At 30.4% G+C, this 16,727-nt stretch overlaps 4 protein-coding genes across 6 annotated transcripts; 2 read left to right on the plus strand and 2 right to left on the minus strand.

Moving 5' to 3' along the window:
• The first annotated feature begins 60 nt into the window (after nt 1-60).
• On the plus strand, nt 61-2,211 carry LOC105678205 (odorant receptor Or2-like). Its single transcript, XM_012377346.2, has 5 exons — nt 61-903; nt 1,081-1,470; nt 1,535-1,739; nt 1,846-2,001; nt 2,081-2,211. The coding sequence occupies exons 1-5, from the start codon at nt 539-541 to the stop codon at nt 2,126-2,128; spliced, it is 1,164 nt and encodes a 387-aa protein (XP_012232769.2). The 5' UTR covers nt 61-538; the 3' UTR covers nt 2,129-2,211.
• Nucleotides 2,027-6,853, minus strand: LOC105678356 (uncharacterized). The gene is made up of 12 exons (XM_012377616.2): nt 6,633-6,853; nt 5,994-6,147; nt 5,608-5,828; nt 5,463-5,522; nt 5,271-5,380; nt 4,917-5,098; nt 4,037-4,209; nt 3,267-3,414; nt 2,943-3,145; nt 2,807-2,863; nt 2,628-2,737; nt 2,027-2,468 (listed from the first exon to the last, which is right to left on the minus strand). Exons 1-12 carry the CDS (start codon nt 6,687-6,689, stop codon nt 2,288-2,290), a joined length of 1,656 nt encoding a protein of 551 aa, XP_012233039.2. The 5' UTR covers nt 6,690-6,853; the 3' UTR covers nt 2,027-2,287.
• A 995-nt stretch (nt 6,854-7,848) lies between these two features.
• On the minus strand, nt 7,849-10,573 carry LOC105678219 (uncharacterized). 2 transcript variants are annotated; one of them, XM_012377359.2, is made up of 7 exons: nt 10,092-10,573; nt 9,477-9,618; nt 9,091-9,311; nt 8,961-9,011; nt 8,774-8,883; nt 8,474-8,529; nt 7,849-8,376 (listed from the first exon to the last, which is right to left on the minus strand). In XM_012377359.2, exons 1-7 carry the CDS (start codon nt 10,146-10,148, stop codon nt 8,360-8,362), a joined length of 654 nt encoding a protein of 217 aa, XP_012232782.2. In that variant the 5' UTR covers nt 10,149-10,573; the 3' UTR covers nt 7,849-8,359. The 2 variants fall into 2 exon arrangements, with proteins under 2 accessions (XP_012232782.2, XP_012232781.2); XM_012377358.2 differs by having other exon boundaries at nt 7,849-8,529; nt 10,092-10,550.
• Nucleotides 10,574-11,388: 815 nt separating this feature from the next.
• On the plus strand, nt 11,389-16,707 carry LOC105678352 (transmembrane protein 62-like). Of its 2 annotated transcripts, XM_067357938.1 has the most exons (14): nt 11,389-11,761; nt 11,846-12,080; nt 12,177-12,288; nt 12,362-12,499; nt 12,610-12,936; nt 13,024-13,156; nt 13,699-13,854; nt 13,935-14,082; nt 14,181-14,303; nt 14,385-14,466; nt 14,536-14,664; nt 14,725-14,899; nt 14,973-15,200; nt 15,264-16,707. In XM_067357938.1, the coding sequence occupies exons 2-14, from the start codon at nt 11,877-11,879 to the stop codon at nt 15,319-15,321; spliced, it is 2,013 nt and encodes a 670-aa protein (XP_067214039.1). In that variant the 5' UTR covers nt 11,389-11,761; nt 11,846-11,876; the 3' UTR covers nt 15,322-16,707. The 2 variants fall into 2 exon arrangements, with proteins under 2 accessions (XP_067214039.1, XP_012233033.1); XM_012377610.2 differs by having other exon boundaries at nt 11,389-12,080.
• The last annotated feature ends 20 nt before the right edge of the window (nt 16,708-16,727 follow it).

A 16,727-nucleotide genomic window follows, 5' to 3' on the forward strand; every position in this document is an offset into this window, starting at 1 on the left:
CTTCCCTTCCATGAAATAGCGATCTCCATTAGTTTAATTTCTATTTAGATGTCATATAATTAACGATTGTGTATTATCGCAATGCTTGATATTTTTAAACTTGAATTTTAAACTTGATATTTGTAAACTTGAATTTTTTCGCACAAAATAATATAATATAATTTTAAATTTGTGAAATATTTAAAGTATAAATATAAAAATATTCCAGCATTCATACACTAACCCGCGTGTATCGATTGCGATAAAATAAAAGCTAGCATTAGGTACATTAACATTCATTTTTAATAACCGCAGTTTTTCTAATAATATGAGACAGTTCTTGTTGCAAATAGAAAAACTTATGCTCTAAATTATTTATCATAATGGAACCCGAGGCAGTTCTCCGTGCGAGAGAATGAGAAAATAATGTAGTATGAAATAGTGATGCGAGGAAACGGAGACTGTAATAGAATATCATCTTTGAAGAAAATTGTTTTGCAAGAAGTGTTTTCACTGAAACCTTATTTAAAGACTTTCCTTCAGACATTTTATTTTAAAAATGATGCACACTCTTCCCTTATCGTTCGCGCTATTGACATACACTGGATATTGGCGACCCGTCGATTGGCCCTCGGCATCTATCAAGTATCGGATGTACGTCGTTTATACCGTCACGATGATCTTTCTGCTTCACTCGTTCGCTTTTTGTGGTATAGTTGATTGCTTCATGATTAAAGATCTCGAGACCTTTATCGAGAAATTCTCGCTGTTCATATCGGTGGCTGGTGTTTGCTGCAAAGTGATGAATTTGGTGCTACGTCGTGACAAGATCATAGGTCTCACCGACATGCTGCTGAAGGACATGTGTGTCCCCAAAGACAATCACGAAGCGGACATCCAGCGACGATTCGATCGGAGCGCCAAGTGTGTGAATTTTTATTTTGTAAAATACATTTTGAATTCTACGTGATTATCTTTGAAATTTATGCAAAACAAAAATCTGACAACCCGAGAATTGATAAAATTAAGTGTAAGTAAATCATAGTTTTTTCTTTAAATATTCGCAGTATTTCATAAAGTGTCTTTTTTTTTTTCTTTAAGGACAATTACAATCTACTGTGAGATACTGAACGAATCGGCCGTTTTCTTCGCAACAGTCGCCCAGCTCCGGCACTTCGTTAACACCCGGACGCTGCCGCTTTCCGATTGGGTGCCATACGATATCTCATCAACTCCCGTTTACTGGGCTACTGTGTTGCATCAGACAATCGGGTTGATGGTCTGCGCGAACGCCAGCGTTGCCCACGAGACTCTCATTTCTGGTTTTATGATTCAGGCCTGTGCCCAGCTGGACATACTTTGTCATCGCGCTCGCACACTTCCGGAGTCATTGCAAGAGATCCGGAAACACAGTACCTCAGGGCAAGACTTGAAGGCGCGGGAGCAGCAACTCGTCCGTGAGCTCGTTCATCATCATCGCTATGTGTATAGGTGAAGATAGGTGCTTATTAAAAAAAAAAAATATTAAACTGACAGTGGAACAAATATTTTGCAGATTCGCGAAACGTATCAATACGGTGTTTACGCTGATGATTTTCATACAGTTCACTATAAGCTCGACGGTACTCTGTTTGAGCATCTACAAGATGTCGACGAAGAGCTTACTGAGCCTCGAATTCGCGTGGAGTTTGTCGTATCTCGGCTGTATGCTTATGCAAATCTATTTATACTGCTGGTTTGGCAACGAGGTTACGTTGAAGGTCGGATATTTAAACGTTTCTATTTTTTTTTTAAAGAGTCTTGAATTAGTTTAAAGTCGGTTTGTTAAAGGACTTTTCCTTTAAACATTTATTTTTAAATGTGCAGAGCGCTGAAGTCAGCAGTGCCATTTACGAGATGGACTGGCCGATGCTTTCCACCGATTTAATGAAAACTCTTTTGATAATAATTGTGCGATCTAAGAAACCTATTATTATAACAAGCGGTCAGATTGTCACTTTATCCAACGACTCGTTCATGAAGGTTAATATTAATAATACTAAACACATTTCTTTTTTAACACGATTATATTTGTATGCTATTTAAAGTTCTATTCTTTCAGATTATTAGAATATCTTATTCGGCGTACAATTTTCTGAAGAGCTCTTAGTATAAGGACTCATAGTTTTACGTCACGAAGAAAAACAACTTAATGACTAACTAATTATTATTACTCAAAAATATTTGCTAAAATATTTTTTAAAATATTCTTATACATATATACCTTGTATATCTTTACTACGAAAGGCAGAATTTCTGGTTCTGCCGTTTAATTTGTATGAAAATAGAGGTGGCAGCAACAAGTCGCAGGAAACGGAAAGCTTTCGTGGACAGTTTTCACATTGTCCTTGATAGCTAATAGTTGCCGATAAATATATTTCTGTTTGCACCGTGGAAAGTAACCTTCGGGTAGCTTGTCGTTGATTATTTGGCATTTGCTATCTTGTTCTCTAAAAGGAAAATACATTACACCACTTTTCATAGCAGTCTATTTTGCTCTACTGACAATCCGTTCATTTTATATTTATTATGTCACTTTTAATTGTATATAAATATGAAAAAATTGTTAAATTTTAATTTACGGCGCTTTTTATTAATGTAATACTCACTGGCATGTTTCAATATGTATACGCTGTTGGAAATTCATCTCTTTCGATTGCACGATAAGCATCCATTCACCATTCATACTTTTAGCCGCTTCCGGAATAATATCATGTCCCTACAATTTTATATTGTTTTCCTTAATTAGTTTTATAAAATTTAACACTAATATTAAAAATGATTTTACCGTGGACGGACAAAGTTCTTTTACGTCTTCTAAATCTAATCTTGAGTCAATAGGCACCTATCAATAAAAAAGAAGAAATTTAAGAACCAAAACTTTGATGTTACAATTAATCATAAACAATTATTGGTTTACTAACAGCATCCTTAAACGCGTAAACATACAAATCGGAATTTTTCTTAAGTATTTGGTTTACAAACTCTCTGGGATAATTTTGAACATTTTCGCAAAAGAGTTGGCCGTTGTCACAGCGTGGCGCGGTTTCGTCAATTTTAGTTTTTACGTAACTTCTACCACCATTTCGTGTTCGCAATCTGTAGTCATCTGGAAATACAAAGCCTGCTTGATTGCGGGCATATTATTTTCTGAGTTATAAATTGGAAATAAAACGATTAATGTTAATATTGAAATTACAGTTGCGTTATTTTTCAAGATACATTATTTCGAAATTTTTATATGTTACCTTCAATATATTTTACTACTTTTTGTACATTCTTTTCCTTATAATTTGGTTGCTCAGCCATTTTTGAGGACACTGAATATACTCCATTTACATAATTCTTATAATACTCTTTATAAGAATCATATCCGTTATAATAAGCTTCGATTATCTGGAATAAAAACGGAAAACATGTTTGTTTAGTTTTTACTTTTTTGTTGCGCATTTGTCTTAATTGAACTCATCGATAATTCATCAATCCTTTTTTTTATCAATACATTTTGTATATCATTTCGATAATATTTTGATTAATAACTTGGAAATCACGTTTTCTAGAAGAAAGAATAACTAATTATATACTTAAGTGATTTATCTTGGATGGATTATTTGATTATCGGCGAGATTAATTTTACATGAGCCAATCATCTGACGCAACGGTTTGTCAATCTTGCTTAGAAGTTAAACTGTTTTTATTTTTATTTAATTACACTTTATATTAAGTTTAATATTATTTAACAATACTATTTATTTATGCCGTTTGATATTATTAAGATCACATTTTTAAATCACATTTTTCACTCAAAGTGTAAACTGCACCTTTAAAGATTCTTTGAATCTTTTTTTAATTAAGACAATCAAAAATTTTTACATACCGGTAAAATAATGGAGAGCAGCAAAAATAGTGTAGTACATTTTTTCAACATTATTATTATAATTGTTCTTGTTTCTCTTGCACGGTGTAACACAAAACATACACTTCAAATGGCAAATACTGCAAAGTAAATTCCACTAACTGCCAATATGATATTGAAACCAACAGTAGCAGTTGTGTAGCTTATGAGCTCTGTGTATTTCTTTGTGAACTGTTTAAGTGATTTGAATACATGACGACTTTCTAACATCACATGACTGTCATAAGCTGTCGGTTTCTTATCGACCACATTATTATCTGCTTCCGAGACTTTATCTGAAATCATCAAATCGCGTCAGAAGGACTGATTGTTTGCATTTTATTTCTGCGATGTACTAGATTAATTATCGTATCAATGGGAAAATTAATCCAACAAAATTTGCAACGAATGTATGGTAAATCGAATAAAAGTGAACAAACCAACGCAGAATAGAAACACTTACCTTTCAACTTATTATCAGGTAATTTTTAGTGTAACTCGAAATAACGCAGAATTAAATAATTATTTTATTTAATACATTTACAAATATAACTGATATAGATAAAAAAAGGTGATAACAGTATGTTATAAATAAATTTTTTTTTAGGTGTTTTACATAAGTTAATTCAAGAATCTAAATATATTTAACCACTACTTTATTATTATCAACCGTTACGGTCGATATTTATAGCATTCATAGAGGAAAAATAACGTTTACGTCACAAAAAACTCAACAGCCAATTAATTATTTTTGCAATCATACTTGTTTAAAATTACCCACTAATATAGTTTTAAAATATTTTTATACATATCTCTTTTGCTTAAAACTAAAATTTTTAAACGCTCAATCTGATTCCTGTCGCTTAAATGTTTATTTATGTAATAATTCACGTTGAAATTATGATGGGATTCGTCAGGATGTTCTCAGAACGAATTTTATATGCGCTGCTTCTTGAAAATATTTATTTTAAGTACGTACGAAATGTTCAATGCATACATTTTTAATACTTTCTTTCTTCAATGTCACAGCAACACATAAATGGAAATTTATATAGATTGATGTTTGCTTGGTTGCCGTTAACAGTTAGGATGTTATAATAAATATATCTCTGTACGCATTTTGTGGTATAGCTTAAGGGTTCCTCAAGATTCTCCTGAATTTCGCTGCAACTTTTATTTTTATTTCTGGAAATATAAAATATATTAAGCCACTTTTTATATTGTCTATTTTATTCTCGTTCTAACAGTCTGCATATTCTATTACTCATTATATATATATATTACTTTTATTTACATCATGTATAAAAATGAAAAATTGTCTAATTCAAATTTATAATCTTTTTCAGATGGCACTTACACGCATTCTTCCGTATATATACGTTGGTGGAAATCCATGTCATCCGACTGTATGATCCATTTCCATTCGCCATGTATATTCCTGGCTTGTTGTGGCGAATAATAACGTTTCTAAAATTTTATATTGCTTTTGTTAATATCTGTAATATTCAACTAATATTAGATATGAATAACAATTAAAAAATAATTTTACCCGAAACGAGCAAAAATTCTTCATTTTTGACTTTATATCTATTCTTGAGTCAATATTTGCCTATTAATAAAGAAAGAAGCTTAAGAATGGAAACTTTGACGTTATATTAATGACAAAAATAGACAATATTAATTAATTTACTAACGCTATTCTCAAATGCGTAAGCGAACAAATGAGGATTGTTATAAAGTATTCGGTTCACAAGCTCTTGAGGATATTCCGAGTTATTTTCACAAGTGAACTGATCACTGCAACCCTTTGGAACGCTTATTTTTTCAATATTATTACTATCGTCATTCTGCGCTTGTAATCCGTCGTTATTCGAAAATCTAAAATTGCTCTCCAAGTCCGCATAGTTGCTGTTGCCTAAAGTCACATCCACAAAACGTGTTACGCTTAACTGATAATGGCAAGTAGAAATATTAGTTTCTTTAGTGAGTCAAGTTACAAATTAAAAATAAAACGATTAATATTAGTATCAAATTAGCAATTACGTTAATTGTCAAGATGTTACATATTTTGGTACATTACCTTCCGAATATTTGATTCCTTCTTCTCTGCCATTGCGATTGTAATCTGATTGTTCGGAAATTTCCTTAGTCATTGGATATTTTACTGCATTAATGAGATTGTTACTATATTGTCTGTAAGAGCTGTATCCATGATAAAAGCGAGCTTGGAGAATCTAGAAAAATGAAAACGGAAAATTAATTTCTTCAATTTTTCCCACTTTTATTGCTTGTTTATTGCTTATTCAACTTCATCAATGCTATGAATTTATTTATTATATACAATATTTCAATAATAACTTGATTAATAACTTTAAAATGACGTTTTTCTAGAGAGAGGAATAATTTATTGTATTTGTGATTTATATCTCATATAGATTATTTAATTATCGACAACATTGACTTTTCGACGGCTATTATTTATTTGATTGTAACAGTTTGTGTCTTGCTTGCTACGTTAAAGTGTTTTAATTTTTGTTTATTATATTTTATATTAACTTTAATATTATTTAATATTATTATTTACTTATTGCGTTTAATATTGTTAAAAACACTTTTCAATTATCTTTCAATAATCTTTTGCTGTAAATTGTACATTTAAATTTTTTCTAAGAATTTCTTAAATCTTTTTTAATTAAAACAATGAAAAGTTTTCACTTACCGGTAAGATAACAAAGACAGATAAAAATAATGTAGCAAATTTCTTCAATACAATCATTATGACTGCACTTGTTCTTCCTTCTTTCTTTACTTACTCACGCAATGTAACACAAGATATAAAGTAAAATAAATTTTAAGAATTGAACTCTGCGAAATATCAATATAATATTCAAGCAAGCAACTACAAGCTCTAAGCACTTCTTTACGCTATTTAACTGATTTTGAAAGACTTTTATTATAACGTCACATGGCAATCGTAATCTGCGGTTTCAACCGCAATACTATCTGCTTCCGAGACATAAAATTCCGGTAAAAATACCAATTATTTGTATCTTTTGCGACAAAATAAAATAAAAAATTTTAAACAATCCGTAGAAATTAATTTTATAAAATTTAAAAATTTACAATTTTCCAATCTAAAAGTTTCAGAATTGATTTTATATGTATGATAAAGTTACAAAATATCTTTACTTTTTATCTATACATTTTTATGCGCCATCTTATCTATTAATATCCTAGTTTTATACGTAATACAACATCATTGCTTTCAAAATTTATGTTTTATTTATTATATTCTTTTATTTTTGCTGCTTATTCTGCAAAACGCTACGTCATAAATAACTTTCCTCTAATGTATTATACGTAAGTTACTCTAAATATACAAAATTACTGTGTTTCCTTGTTGCTATTATTAATAGCTGTGGTCAGGATTTACGTATTTACTTAGGAATATTAATGACGTCTCAGAGAGATAAATTTTGATTATTACTTTCCAAATAATCGGTTATCTGACGTCATTTTGTCGTCATAATAACTAATTTTGACGTCATGATTAGTAATTAGAACAATAAAATCTCTCGTCACACGCTGTTGTTCCTATCAAACACCCTATATGGACAGCGAATAAATTTGTTACGAAACTAATCTTACTTTCTGAACATAATTTTGCTATATAAATTATTATATATACCTATTATTATTATATTATTCTATTCTTTCAGATCATCAAAATATTTTACTCGGCGTACAACGTTTTAAAAAGCTTTTAATATGAACTTTTTGACTTACATAACGAGAAACTTGGTGGCCAATTAATTATTTTTACAATCATAAAATTGCTAAAAAATATATACTAAAATATTTCTTGAAATAATCTTATGTATAATTCGGGTTTAGATGGGAAAACGCGATTAGCGTTACAAGAACTTACAACAATGTACAAGAAAATGTATATTTTTATTAACTTTTACAAAAACGTCATATTTGTTTAGTCGCCATAAGTTAACTATCTTTTTTACTTAACATTACAACGCCGCCCGAGACGAATATGGCACATCTTTTTTGTTTTATTCGCAACAAGATTCCTACACGGAAAGAACACATGCTGAAATATCTAAAAAATTGTGCCAAATACAAATCTAAAAATAATTTTTATCGGACAATCAAAATTTATCAATAGAGCACTCAATCTGATTGATGGATGGAACAGAATGTCATATTGCAGCAAAAAATTTTGACGATCCATCAATCAGATCGAATGATAAATTATTAATAAATTTTGATAAATTTGTCCAACCAAATTATTTTCAGATCTGTATCTGGCACAATTTTTAGATATTTCAGCAAGAACGTTTTTTCCGTGTACATACATACAATATCTTTCGCATATCTTCACTTTTAGAGACGCAAAATTCCGAGTCGCTCCAACTGCTTTCGAAACTTAAATATTTAATCACAATTAAGGGCTGCAACAACAATACCAAGGAAATGGAAAATATGCATATATCCCTTTCTCGGTGCTATTGAAAGCTAGCAAATGAAAATTTTTATACATCTGCTTACATTGTGCATGGAAGTCCCCGCTTACATGCCGACATCTGTTAGCATTATTCGTATGGCTGAAAGTAAAATATATTACGCTATTTTTTATAATATTTTATTTTACTCTCGTTCTATTAATGATATTTCATATTCATATATTACTTTTATTTATGTCATATACAAACATGTATTAATAATTTGTTACATTCTACTGACAATCTATATATTATATACTCATTATATTACTTTTATTTATATATAAATATATATTAATAAGTTGCTTAATCTTATAATTTATAATTCTTATAATATAGCACTTACTCGCATGATACATAAGGTATATGTTGTTTCAAGTTGTGCTTATCCGACTGTACGATCCACATCCATGTGTGATTTATGGTTTTAGCCTTGTTCGGATAAGTAGAATTAACCTACAAAATTTTATGCCATTTTTATTAATATCTATAAAACTTAACATTAAAGAGTAACAATTTAAAAATAATTTTACTTTAGATTTGCAAAATATCAAATGATCATCTGAGGTTTCATCAGGGCTCATCTATTAATAATAAAAGAATATTAAGAATAAAAACATATAACAAGTCATAAATATAAACAATGATTTTTTATTTACTAACTATTCCGTCATGTATAACATTATCTTTCAACTTGGGGTTATTCCTTAGTATATAATCTACATAGGCGTTTGGATAATTTTCATTTTTAACTCGGCAGAAGTCACCGTTACGACAAGGGGTTGGATCTTCTATGAATGGTGCATTAATGTCATTACGCATTTCAAATCCGTTGTCATGCGAAAATATAAAATTGCTGTCAAAATCTACATGATTGTTGTCACCTGAAGTTACACAAAAATATTATGCTCAGCTTATCAATTACAAGAAGAAATCTTATTTTTTCTAAGTTATAAAATTTTTAACTAGAATGATTAATATTAATTTCAAATATTTTTAATTGCATTATGTGTCAAGATATTAGTTTGCGATTTTTGTACGTTACTTACCTTTAAAACGGTTTACTTTTTGTATTTTATTATGATCGTAATTTGTTTGTTTAAAAATGTTGTTGATCACTGGATATTTCATTTCATTGTTATAATATTGCCTGTAAGAATTGTAGCCATGATAGAAACGAGCTTCGTAAATCTGAAAAACAAAACGAAAAATGCACTTCTTTAGTTTTTTATTTTTTCATTATTTGTCTGCTTAATTAAATTTATTGATGCTCAATTTGCACTTATTATTAATGCAATATTTTATAGAATATGTCGATGACATCTCAATAATTGTAATCACATTAAAAAAAAAAAGAATAATTGATGATTTATCTTGGACAGATTATTTGATTATCGGTAAAATTATATCTTTTCAATGATCATCACTTATCTAATTGTAATAATTTATATCTTACTAACAATAAATTAGATTGTTTTGATTTATATTTATTATATTTTATATTAAATTTAATATTATTTAATGTTATTATTTATTTAGTTTGTTTAATATTATCAAAACTTTATCACCTTTCAACAATCTTTTGCTGTAAATTGTACATTTAAATTTTTTCTAAGAATTCCTTAAATCTTTTTTAATTAAAACAATGAAAAGTTTTCACTTACCGGTAAGATAACGAAGACGGATAAAAATAATGTAGCAAATTTCTTCAATACAATCATTATGACTGCACTTGTTCTTCCTTCTTTCTTTATTTACTCACGCAATGTAACACAAGATATAAAGTAAAATAAATTTCAAGAATTGAACTCTGCGAAATATCAATATAATATTCAAGCAAGCAACTACAAGCTCTAAGCACTTCTTTATACTATTTAACTGATTTTAAAAGACTTTTATTGTAACGTTACATGACAGCGTAAGCTGCGGTTTCAATACCGCAATACTATCTGCTTCCGAGAAACTGTCTGAAATTATCAAATTGCGTTATTATAAATCAAAGAATTCGATTGTTTGCGTTTTTTTACGCTAAAGTAAAATGAAATAAAAAAGATGTCTAAAAAATAATTTTATGAAATTATAAAATGCACATTCTTGCAATCTGGAAATTGGATTTAAAATTGCTGAATCTTTTTATCCATTTATCTATATTTTTATGGCATTATTTTAATTAGCATATTATTTTTCTACATAATTAAAGATTATTTTATTTTAAAGCTTTTAAGATTTATACTTTATGTATTATCTTCTTACCTCGGTTTTGTTTCAGAGTAGCAATTAAAATTTTTCGCTGTACTGAAAAATACTAAAATCTTGAAACAAGCAGCTATGTCATAAATCAATATTTTATTATGTCATAAATAAATTTCCTCTGACGTATTTTACGTCATTAATAAATTTCCTCTGACGTATTTTACGTAGGTCAGTCTAAGCATCTAAATATACTTAATCACTGCTTCATCATTAATATCGTCAACAACTGCGGTCAGGATTTGCGTATCCATACAGGAAATTGATGTCTCATTGAGATAAATTTAAATGATTATTCAGAATCAGGCATTACACGAAACTTCATACAAAGTTTTACGTATTTTTGTTAGCTTTATTACTATTTTAATTTTTAAAATCAGAATTGATCCTCAAATACTAAGATTCAGTCGCTTTATTTTGAAATAAAAAACTCGTTTATCAAAATTATTATTTACACATTATACAAAACGTCTTTTAAATAAATGCAATAATAACTAATCATTATTTTTCGCTCGTAGCATTGTGTGCAAAAAGCCCTTGGCAGAAATAATATGCAGTAGGGTTGTGCCGTAGATTACAAGATTACATCGGCATTGATTTAAATAATTTTTAGCCAAGCCTCAAACCATTTCTAGCCAAGACTCAAACCAAATAATATTGATCATATGTTGGTACTATAGCGAGCTCTGTTGTTAATATGTAGTACTCATAGGAAGAGAGCTGACAACTCATCAAATACAGAATAGTATATAAAATTTTCAAGGCATAGCTGAAACCTGAGAGATATAAATAGCAAAATAAATAAATGACAGCTTAAACCGTTCGATCCTATATTCGGATCATTATTTTTCTTCGTGTGTTTTCAACCAATCTTGCACGGTCTTGACGCATCATGCGCATAACGTGCTCGATGCCGTGTCGACGCCGCTCGCTTTCTCGCGACGATGGTTACGAATGGTCACGAATCTGAATTTTGATGTACGCTCGTCGTTTGCCACGTGGCGAACACGAAGGATATGATTCTAAGGCGATTCACTGAGTCTTCCTCAGTTTGCTCTTCGTTGAGAAGACCATCAGCTTCCATGTGAATAAGCAGCGTATCCCCATTTGCCGGAGCAGGTGGCCGTGGCGAAGGCAGCTAGTTTTTTTTCCTTATTTTTCTCCGCAGAAGCATATGATCGCCCAATATTGTCATCGCAATGAAAGTAACGAAGTCCACTGTTGTTCTTCTGGTCTTCGTGCTGATACTTTCTATCTTGGTGGCGAATGTAGCTGATCTTATTAGCGTCGAGTCTCACCTTCAGAACGAGGCTCTGAGGAACAATAATGGGGAGGTACAATGGTCCAGACCGAAGTATTATAACATAGAAGATTCGTATGACCATTTGATATGGTTTATACAGGTTTGTTATTATATGTATTTAAAATATTTGATAGTGCAAGTTGTAGCATCAGTTGTACCATTATAGAGATCCATCATGACAATTTTATATCCTTAGATATCTGACATACATATAAGTATCTTCAAAGATCCATCGAGAATATCAGAGCTAAAGGATTTTTGCAATGTGACAGTAGATGCAATTAAACCTGTGGTTGTTCTTGCTTCAGGTATTTTATATATTTCACATAAGAAAATATTGTTGATCAAAGAAGTTGGATTAATTGACGTATGTCTTAATAGGAGATCTGACTGATGCCAAAAATAAAGATGAAATGGGATCCAAGCAAATACTTGAAGAATGGCAGTACTATAAATATGTAATAGAAGAGACTAATGTCAAAGAAAAAACGTTATGGTTGGATGTCAGAGGAAATCATGGTAAGAAGCAAGTGTTTTTGTGATTATGCCCACGTAAATTTACACAAATTTATGCAGAATAATACTTACTGAGAAGATCGTATATTTTGAACTAATTAATATGTTTTCAGATAATTTTAATGTGATCAGTCTCGACGCCAAAAATAATTTTTACTCCAATTATTCTATTCAGGGAAAAAAACATCCCAGATCCTATATGTATAATGTTAACGTTGGTTCAGCAACATACTCATTTATTGCAATTGATGCCTGTTTGAAGCCAGGTCCTAAAAGACCATTTAATTTTGTTGGTATTTTAGACCAACATGAAATTGATAAAATACAGCAATTGGTTAATCAGTCTAAAACGAGCAATGCGGATCATGCAATTGTATTTGGCCATTATCCTACGTCGTGTATATTATCACAATCTGATACAAATATAAGGAATATTCTAGGTAAGACAACAAACACAATGCTTTCTTTTCTCATAAAAATTAACTAATTATATATATAAATTGTAAAAAAAATTGATATATTAAAAGGTAGGCACAGAGAAAGTATGGTGTATCTATGTGGCCATTATCACATGCTTGGTGGCATGGTACCCAACATGTATACATTACAAAAAGCGGGCTTCCTCGAGTTGGAATTGGCGGATTGGAAAGATAATAGAATGTAAGTTAAGTGCATTTTTACAAAAAGCAATTATCAATGCATAATTTTGTTTGATGGTTTTATATTTCATTAGCAATATTAAGTATTAGTTGTCAAAAAGAAATTCTTTTTTGTATTATTACTCAAAATTAACACTGAACATAGTTTCTAATGTAGAAAAATATTCTATTTTTTTGCAGTTGCAATAAATAATAAATAAAATTTAATTTTGTTTTAACTCATTAAATATATCAGCTGTTATATCACTTACTTATTTTTTTTTGTACAACGTAACTCTTATTGCTCTCAATTTTTCTTTGATTTACAAACATTCAAAGTTAGACTCCTAACTAGTGATGGGATTTCAAAACTCTTGCTTGTAAATTTTTAAGCAAATCAAAAATTTTGAAAAATCTTGAAAAGCTTGAAGTCTTAAATTTGTATATATATATATATGTGTGTGTGTATATGTTATATTATTCAAAAATTTGACATATTCAAGACATTCAAGATATTTCAAGACAGTTTGAATCTCATCACTCCTAACATGTGTTTATTATTAGGTATCGCCTTGCAGCAATAGATCATGGTCAGTTCTCATTCATTGATATAAAACACAATGACTGGCCTATAGCATTGATCACTAATCCGAAAAATGTACTATTTATGATGCCGCAAAAAGAAAATTTGAAATCTATTGTTACATCCACGTATGTCAGGTAATCACTTTTCTAATAATTTTTCTTATTCATGAAATGTGTGCAGTTTCTAAAGCTCAGTTATAAATTGCTTGTTGCAGAGTGCTGGCGTTTTCTACGGCTTTGATAAAAACTGTCGAAGTTCAATTGGACCACGATATTTGGCAAAAGTGTAAGCATATAAATGGACCTCTCTACGTATTGCCATGGAATTCAACAAGATATAAGGACGGTATCCATCAAATAACAGTTCAGTAAATGTCTCGAACACTTATTGAAATTAATTAAAGTACTATTCTGAAAACTATCATTGTTATACGAATAAAATTATTTTATATATTTTTTAGGTACGCGTAGTCGATGAAAAAGGCAGAGAAAAAATTGTATCGCAGTCTTTTTCTCTAGATGGATCATGGTTATCGTCTCGCATTTTGCCCAAATTAATACTGATGTTCAACGTCGTTCACATTGTACGTTGATATGAATTACATGGCTAATCAAATTTTCGTACAGTTTATATTATACATATAACAATTAAATGTTTCTCACAGTTTCAGTTCCTGTTTGCCGTTGCCTTGGCATTAACAGTGGTACCACTATGTTTACTTCGGTTTCTTCATACGCACTACAAAAGTAAAGACACGTGAAATTAATCTTATTTTATATTGTAAAGCGTGTACTCTAAAGCTTCTCTTTATCCAGATAAACGTATACATCGACCGCGACTACGTATCAAATTTTTCCATTGGTGGCTGAGAAAATTGTGGATACTATCAACCGTTGACAAAGCGTTTTTTGGACTAGTGCTGTACTCATTATATTTAACTATCGGTAAGAGTGTGAAAATCGAAGAAGCTTATTAAAAATGAAATTAATTTGGATTAATTCTAGGTCCGTGGACCGTGGGAGAAATAATAGAAGATCACATAGGTGTGATCTTCGTGTGGGGGATATTCGTCGGAAACAGATATCTACCAGGCGGTTTCACTTATGCCTACGGATTTTTTCAGTTGTGCTGTTTTCACTTGCCGCTTATGCTGATTTTAGCGCATCAAACTGATCGTAGGTCCGTAATGTGGCGATAATAAACATTCTTTACATTCTTAGGAGTCTATTAATTTTAATTATTTGCATCTTAGATTACAAGATGCCGAAAATTCCACGAGGCAGTCCATGTCAAAGTTCTGCTTAATTTGGCAATGTGTGCCAACTTTGCTGCTAGTCCTGATGCAATCCATTATGGCCTATTTCTTATATCTGGAGTATGGTATAATAGCGATACTGTTATGCCCATTGCGAATCGGGAGTATTATTATAGCAGTATTACTCTACTATTACGTGAACACAATGCCACTCTCATCCTTAAGGTTTGTATCGATGCGTGCATTACGATACGTCCAATAAATATTACAATTATTTCTTTTCTTAAGGTCTGCTGCATCAGTGTGGTCTCCTCACGGAGCCATTAATAACAACAATGCAATATGAGAAAGTTAATGCGATTGGATATGTCGGTGAGATTACATTTCAAACAATTAATATAGTAGTTTTATAGGAGAGTTTTGAATAGAGAATTCTATTTCCTGTATTATACTTCACACATGGGGTGCGTCCGCGCGGCGCGCTATCCAGTGCAAAGGCTGTTCGTAATGCTAACAAACACAATCGTGACGTCACTGGCTTGCGACAGCAAGCCACTCTTCGAGTAGAAATGAAGGAGGTAAATGATTAGATGTTAAAAATAATTAAATTATTTTTTTATATAATTTTTCAAAAATCTGACAAATACTGTTTGCATTTTGTAATGAAATCGTAATGTTCTTTTAATAAGTGCCACGTTACAATATATACTCATTATTTTATGGACTTATGTATCTTATAATTGTTCTTAAGGTTCGTAAATTTTATGTGAGAAGAGAAACATAATTTAATAATTATGTTTGAACTGCAATGCGCTTTTTAAGCAGATGTTGCAATGTGATAATTATCGTTGTCATATGATTTTGCTTTAATTACTACTCTACTTCCATATTGTTCATAGTTGAAACTGAAGAGTTCCTTAAAAAGAATGTTACTTTTATTCTTTTTATAATAAAATTTCAGACTAAGAAGGTCACAGAGACACAAACAATATTTATATATTGTAAATGTTGCTATGTTTATACCTCTGTCATACTTTATCTCGTCATTGTAAGATTACGACGCTGGAGATATATCGAACTACAGAATGTGATATTTTTCAATTTAAACGACAGAGTTTTAAAAGGCAAAGCTATATTGTAAAACTTTAGTCCAGAGTTTTTAGCTGACAGTCCTAATCACTGTGACATATATTTTTCTACTTCCTTATATTCAGAACTCACACTATATTCTTTTCACACAGTTGTTACTTTAAATACTTCCAAAAACAGGCTTCTATCAAATTTATCTATGTTAAATGTTTTAACTATAGTACATTGCAGAGATAGCCAAATTATATTAGATACGCATAGTTTAATAGATTATCTTTTCGTTTAAAATGCATCCTACAAATGTCTATTGACAATCATATATATTTACCATGCAAAAGTATTGTAATCTAGAAACAGTAATTATATGAATTGGAACTTTTGTGCCATTATATGCAATGCATAACTCGAAAGGATTGGCTATCTTTGATTTAAAAGAAACTAGTGAAAGTAATATTCTATTAAAATGTGATTAAATGCTACCAAAATACAATCAAATGTAACAGCACGTATGAAAAGGATTCGCTAGTGTTATAGTAGGTGACGAAAATTTTATGAGATGTGCGAAGACGTGTGATTAATGTATATTAATAAATGTAAAATAAATAATTGTACAATATCAATAAAGAGCATTTTTAATTCAGAAGCATTTATTGCCCACGGACG

Source organism: Linepithema humile, chromosome 6 (genome assembly GCF_040581485.1).
Source record: "Linepithema humile isolate Giens D197 chromosome 6, Lhum_UNIL_v1.0, whole genome shotgun sequence".
Lineage (NCBI taxonomy): Eukaryota > Metazoa > Arthropoda > Insecta > Hymenoptera > Formicidae > Linepithema > Linepithema humile.

Coding starts and splice junctions, on each gene's coding strand:
- LOC105678205 (XM_012377346.2), top strand. CDS start 539: ATGATGCACACTCTTCCCTTATCGTTCGCGCTATTGACATACACTGGA. Junction 1,740..1,845: donor GCAACGAGGTTACGTTGAAG/GTCGGATATTTA, acceptor TTAAATGTGCAG/AGCGCTGAAGTCAGCAGTGC. Junction 2,002..2,080: donor CCAACGACTCGTTCATGAAG/GTTAATATTAAT, acceptor CTATTCTTTCAG/ATTATTAGAATATCTTATTC.
- LOC105678352 (XM_012377610.2), top strand. CDS start 11,877: ATGAAAGTAACGAAGTCCACTGTTGTTCTTCTGGTCTTCGTGCTGATA. Junction 12,937..13,023: donor AAATATAAGGAATATTCTAG/GTAAGACAACAA, acceptor ATATATTAAAAG/GTAGGCACAGAGAAAGTATG. Junction 14,467..14,535: donor TCTTCATACGCACTACAAAA/GTAAAGACACGT, acceptor CTCTTTATCCAG/ATAAACGTATACATCGACCG.
- LOC105678219 (XM_012377358.2), bottom strand. CDS start 10,148: ATGATTGTATTGAAGAAATTTGCTACATTATTTTTATCCGTCTTCGTT. Junction 9,312..9,476: donor AAAAGTAAACCGTTTTAAAG/GTAAGTAACGTA, acceptor GTGTAACTTCAG/GTGACAACAATCATGTAGAT. Junction 8,884..8,960: donor TGATATTTTGCAAATCTAAA/GTAAAATTATTT, acceptor AAAATTTTGTAG/GTTAATTCTACTTATCCGAA.
- LOC105678356 (XM_012377616.2), bottom strand. CDS start 6,689: ATGATTGTATTGAAGAAATTTGCTACATTATTTTTATCTGTCTTTGTT. Junction 3,146..3,266: donor AGTAGTAAAATATATTGAAG/GTAACATATAAA, acceptor CCCGCAATCAAG/CAGGCTTTGTATTTCCAGAT. Junction 2,864..2,942: donor TTTACGCGTTTAAGGATGCT/GTTAGTAAACCA, acceptor TTTTATTGATAG/GTGCCTATTGACTCAAGATT.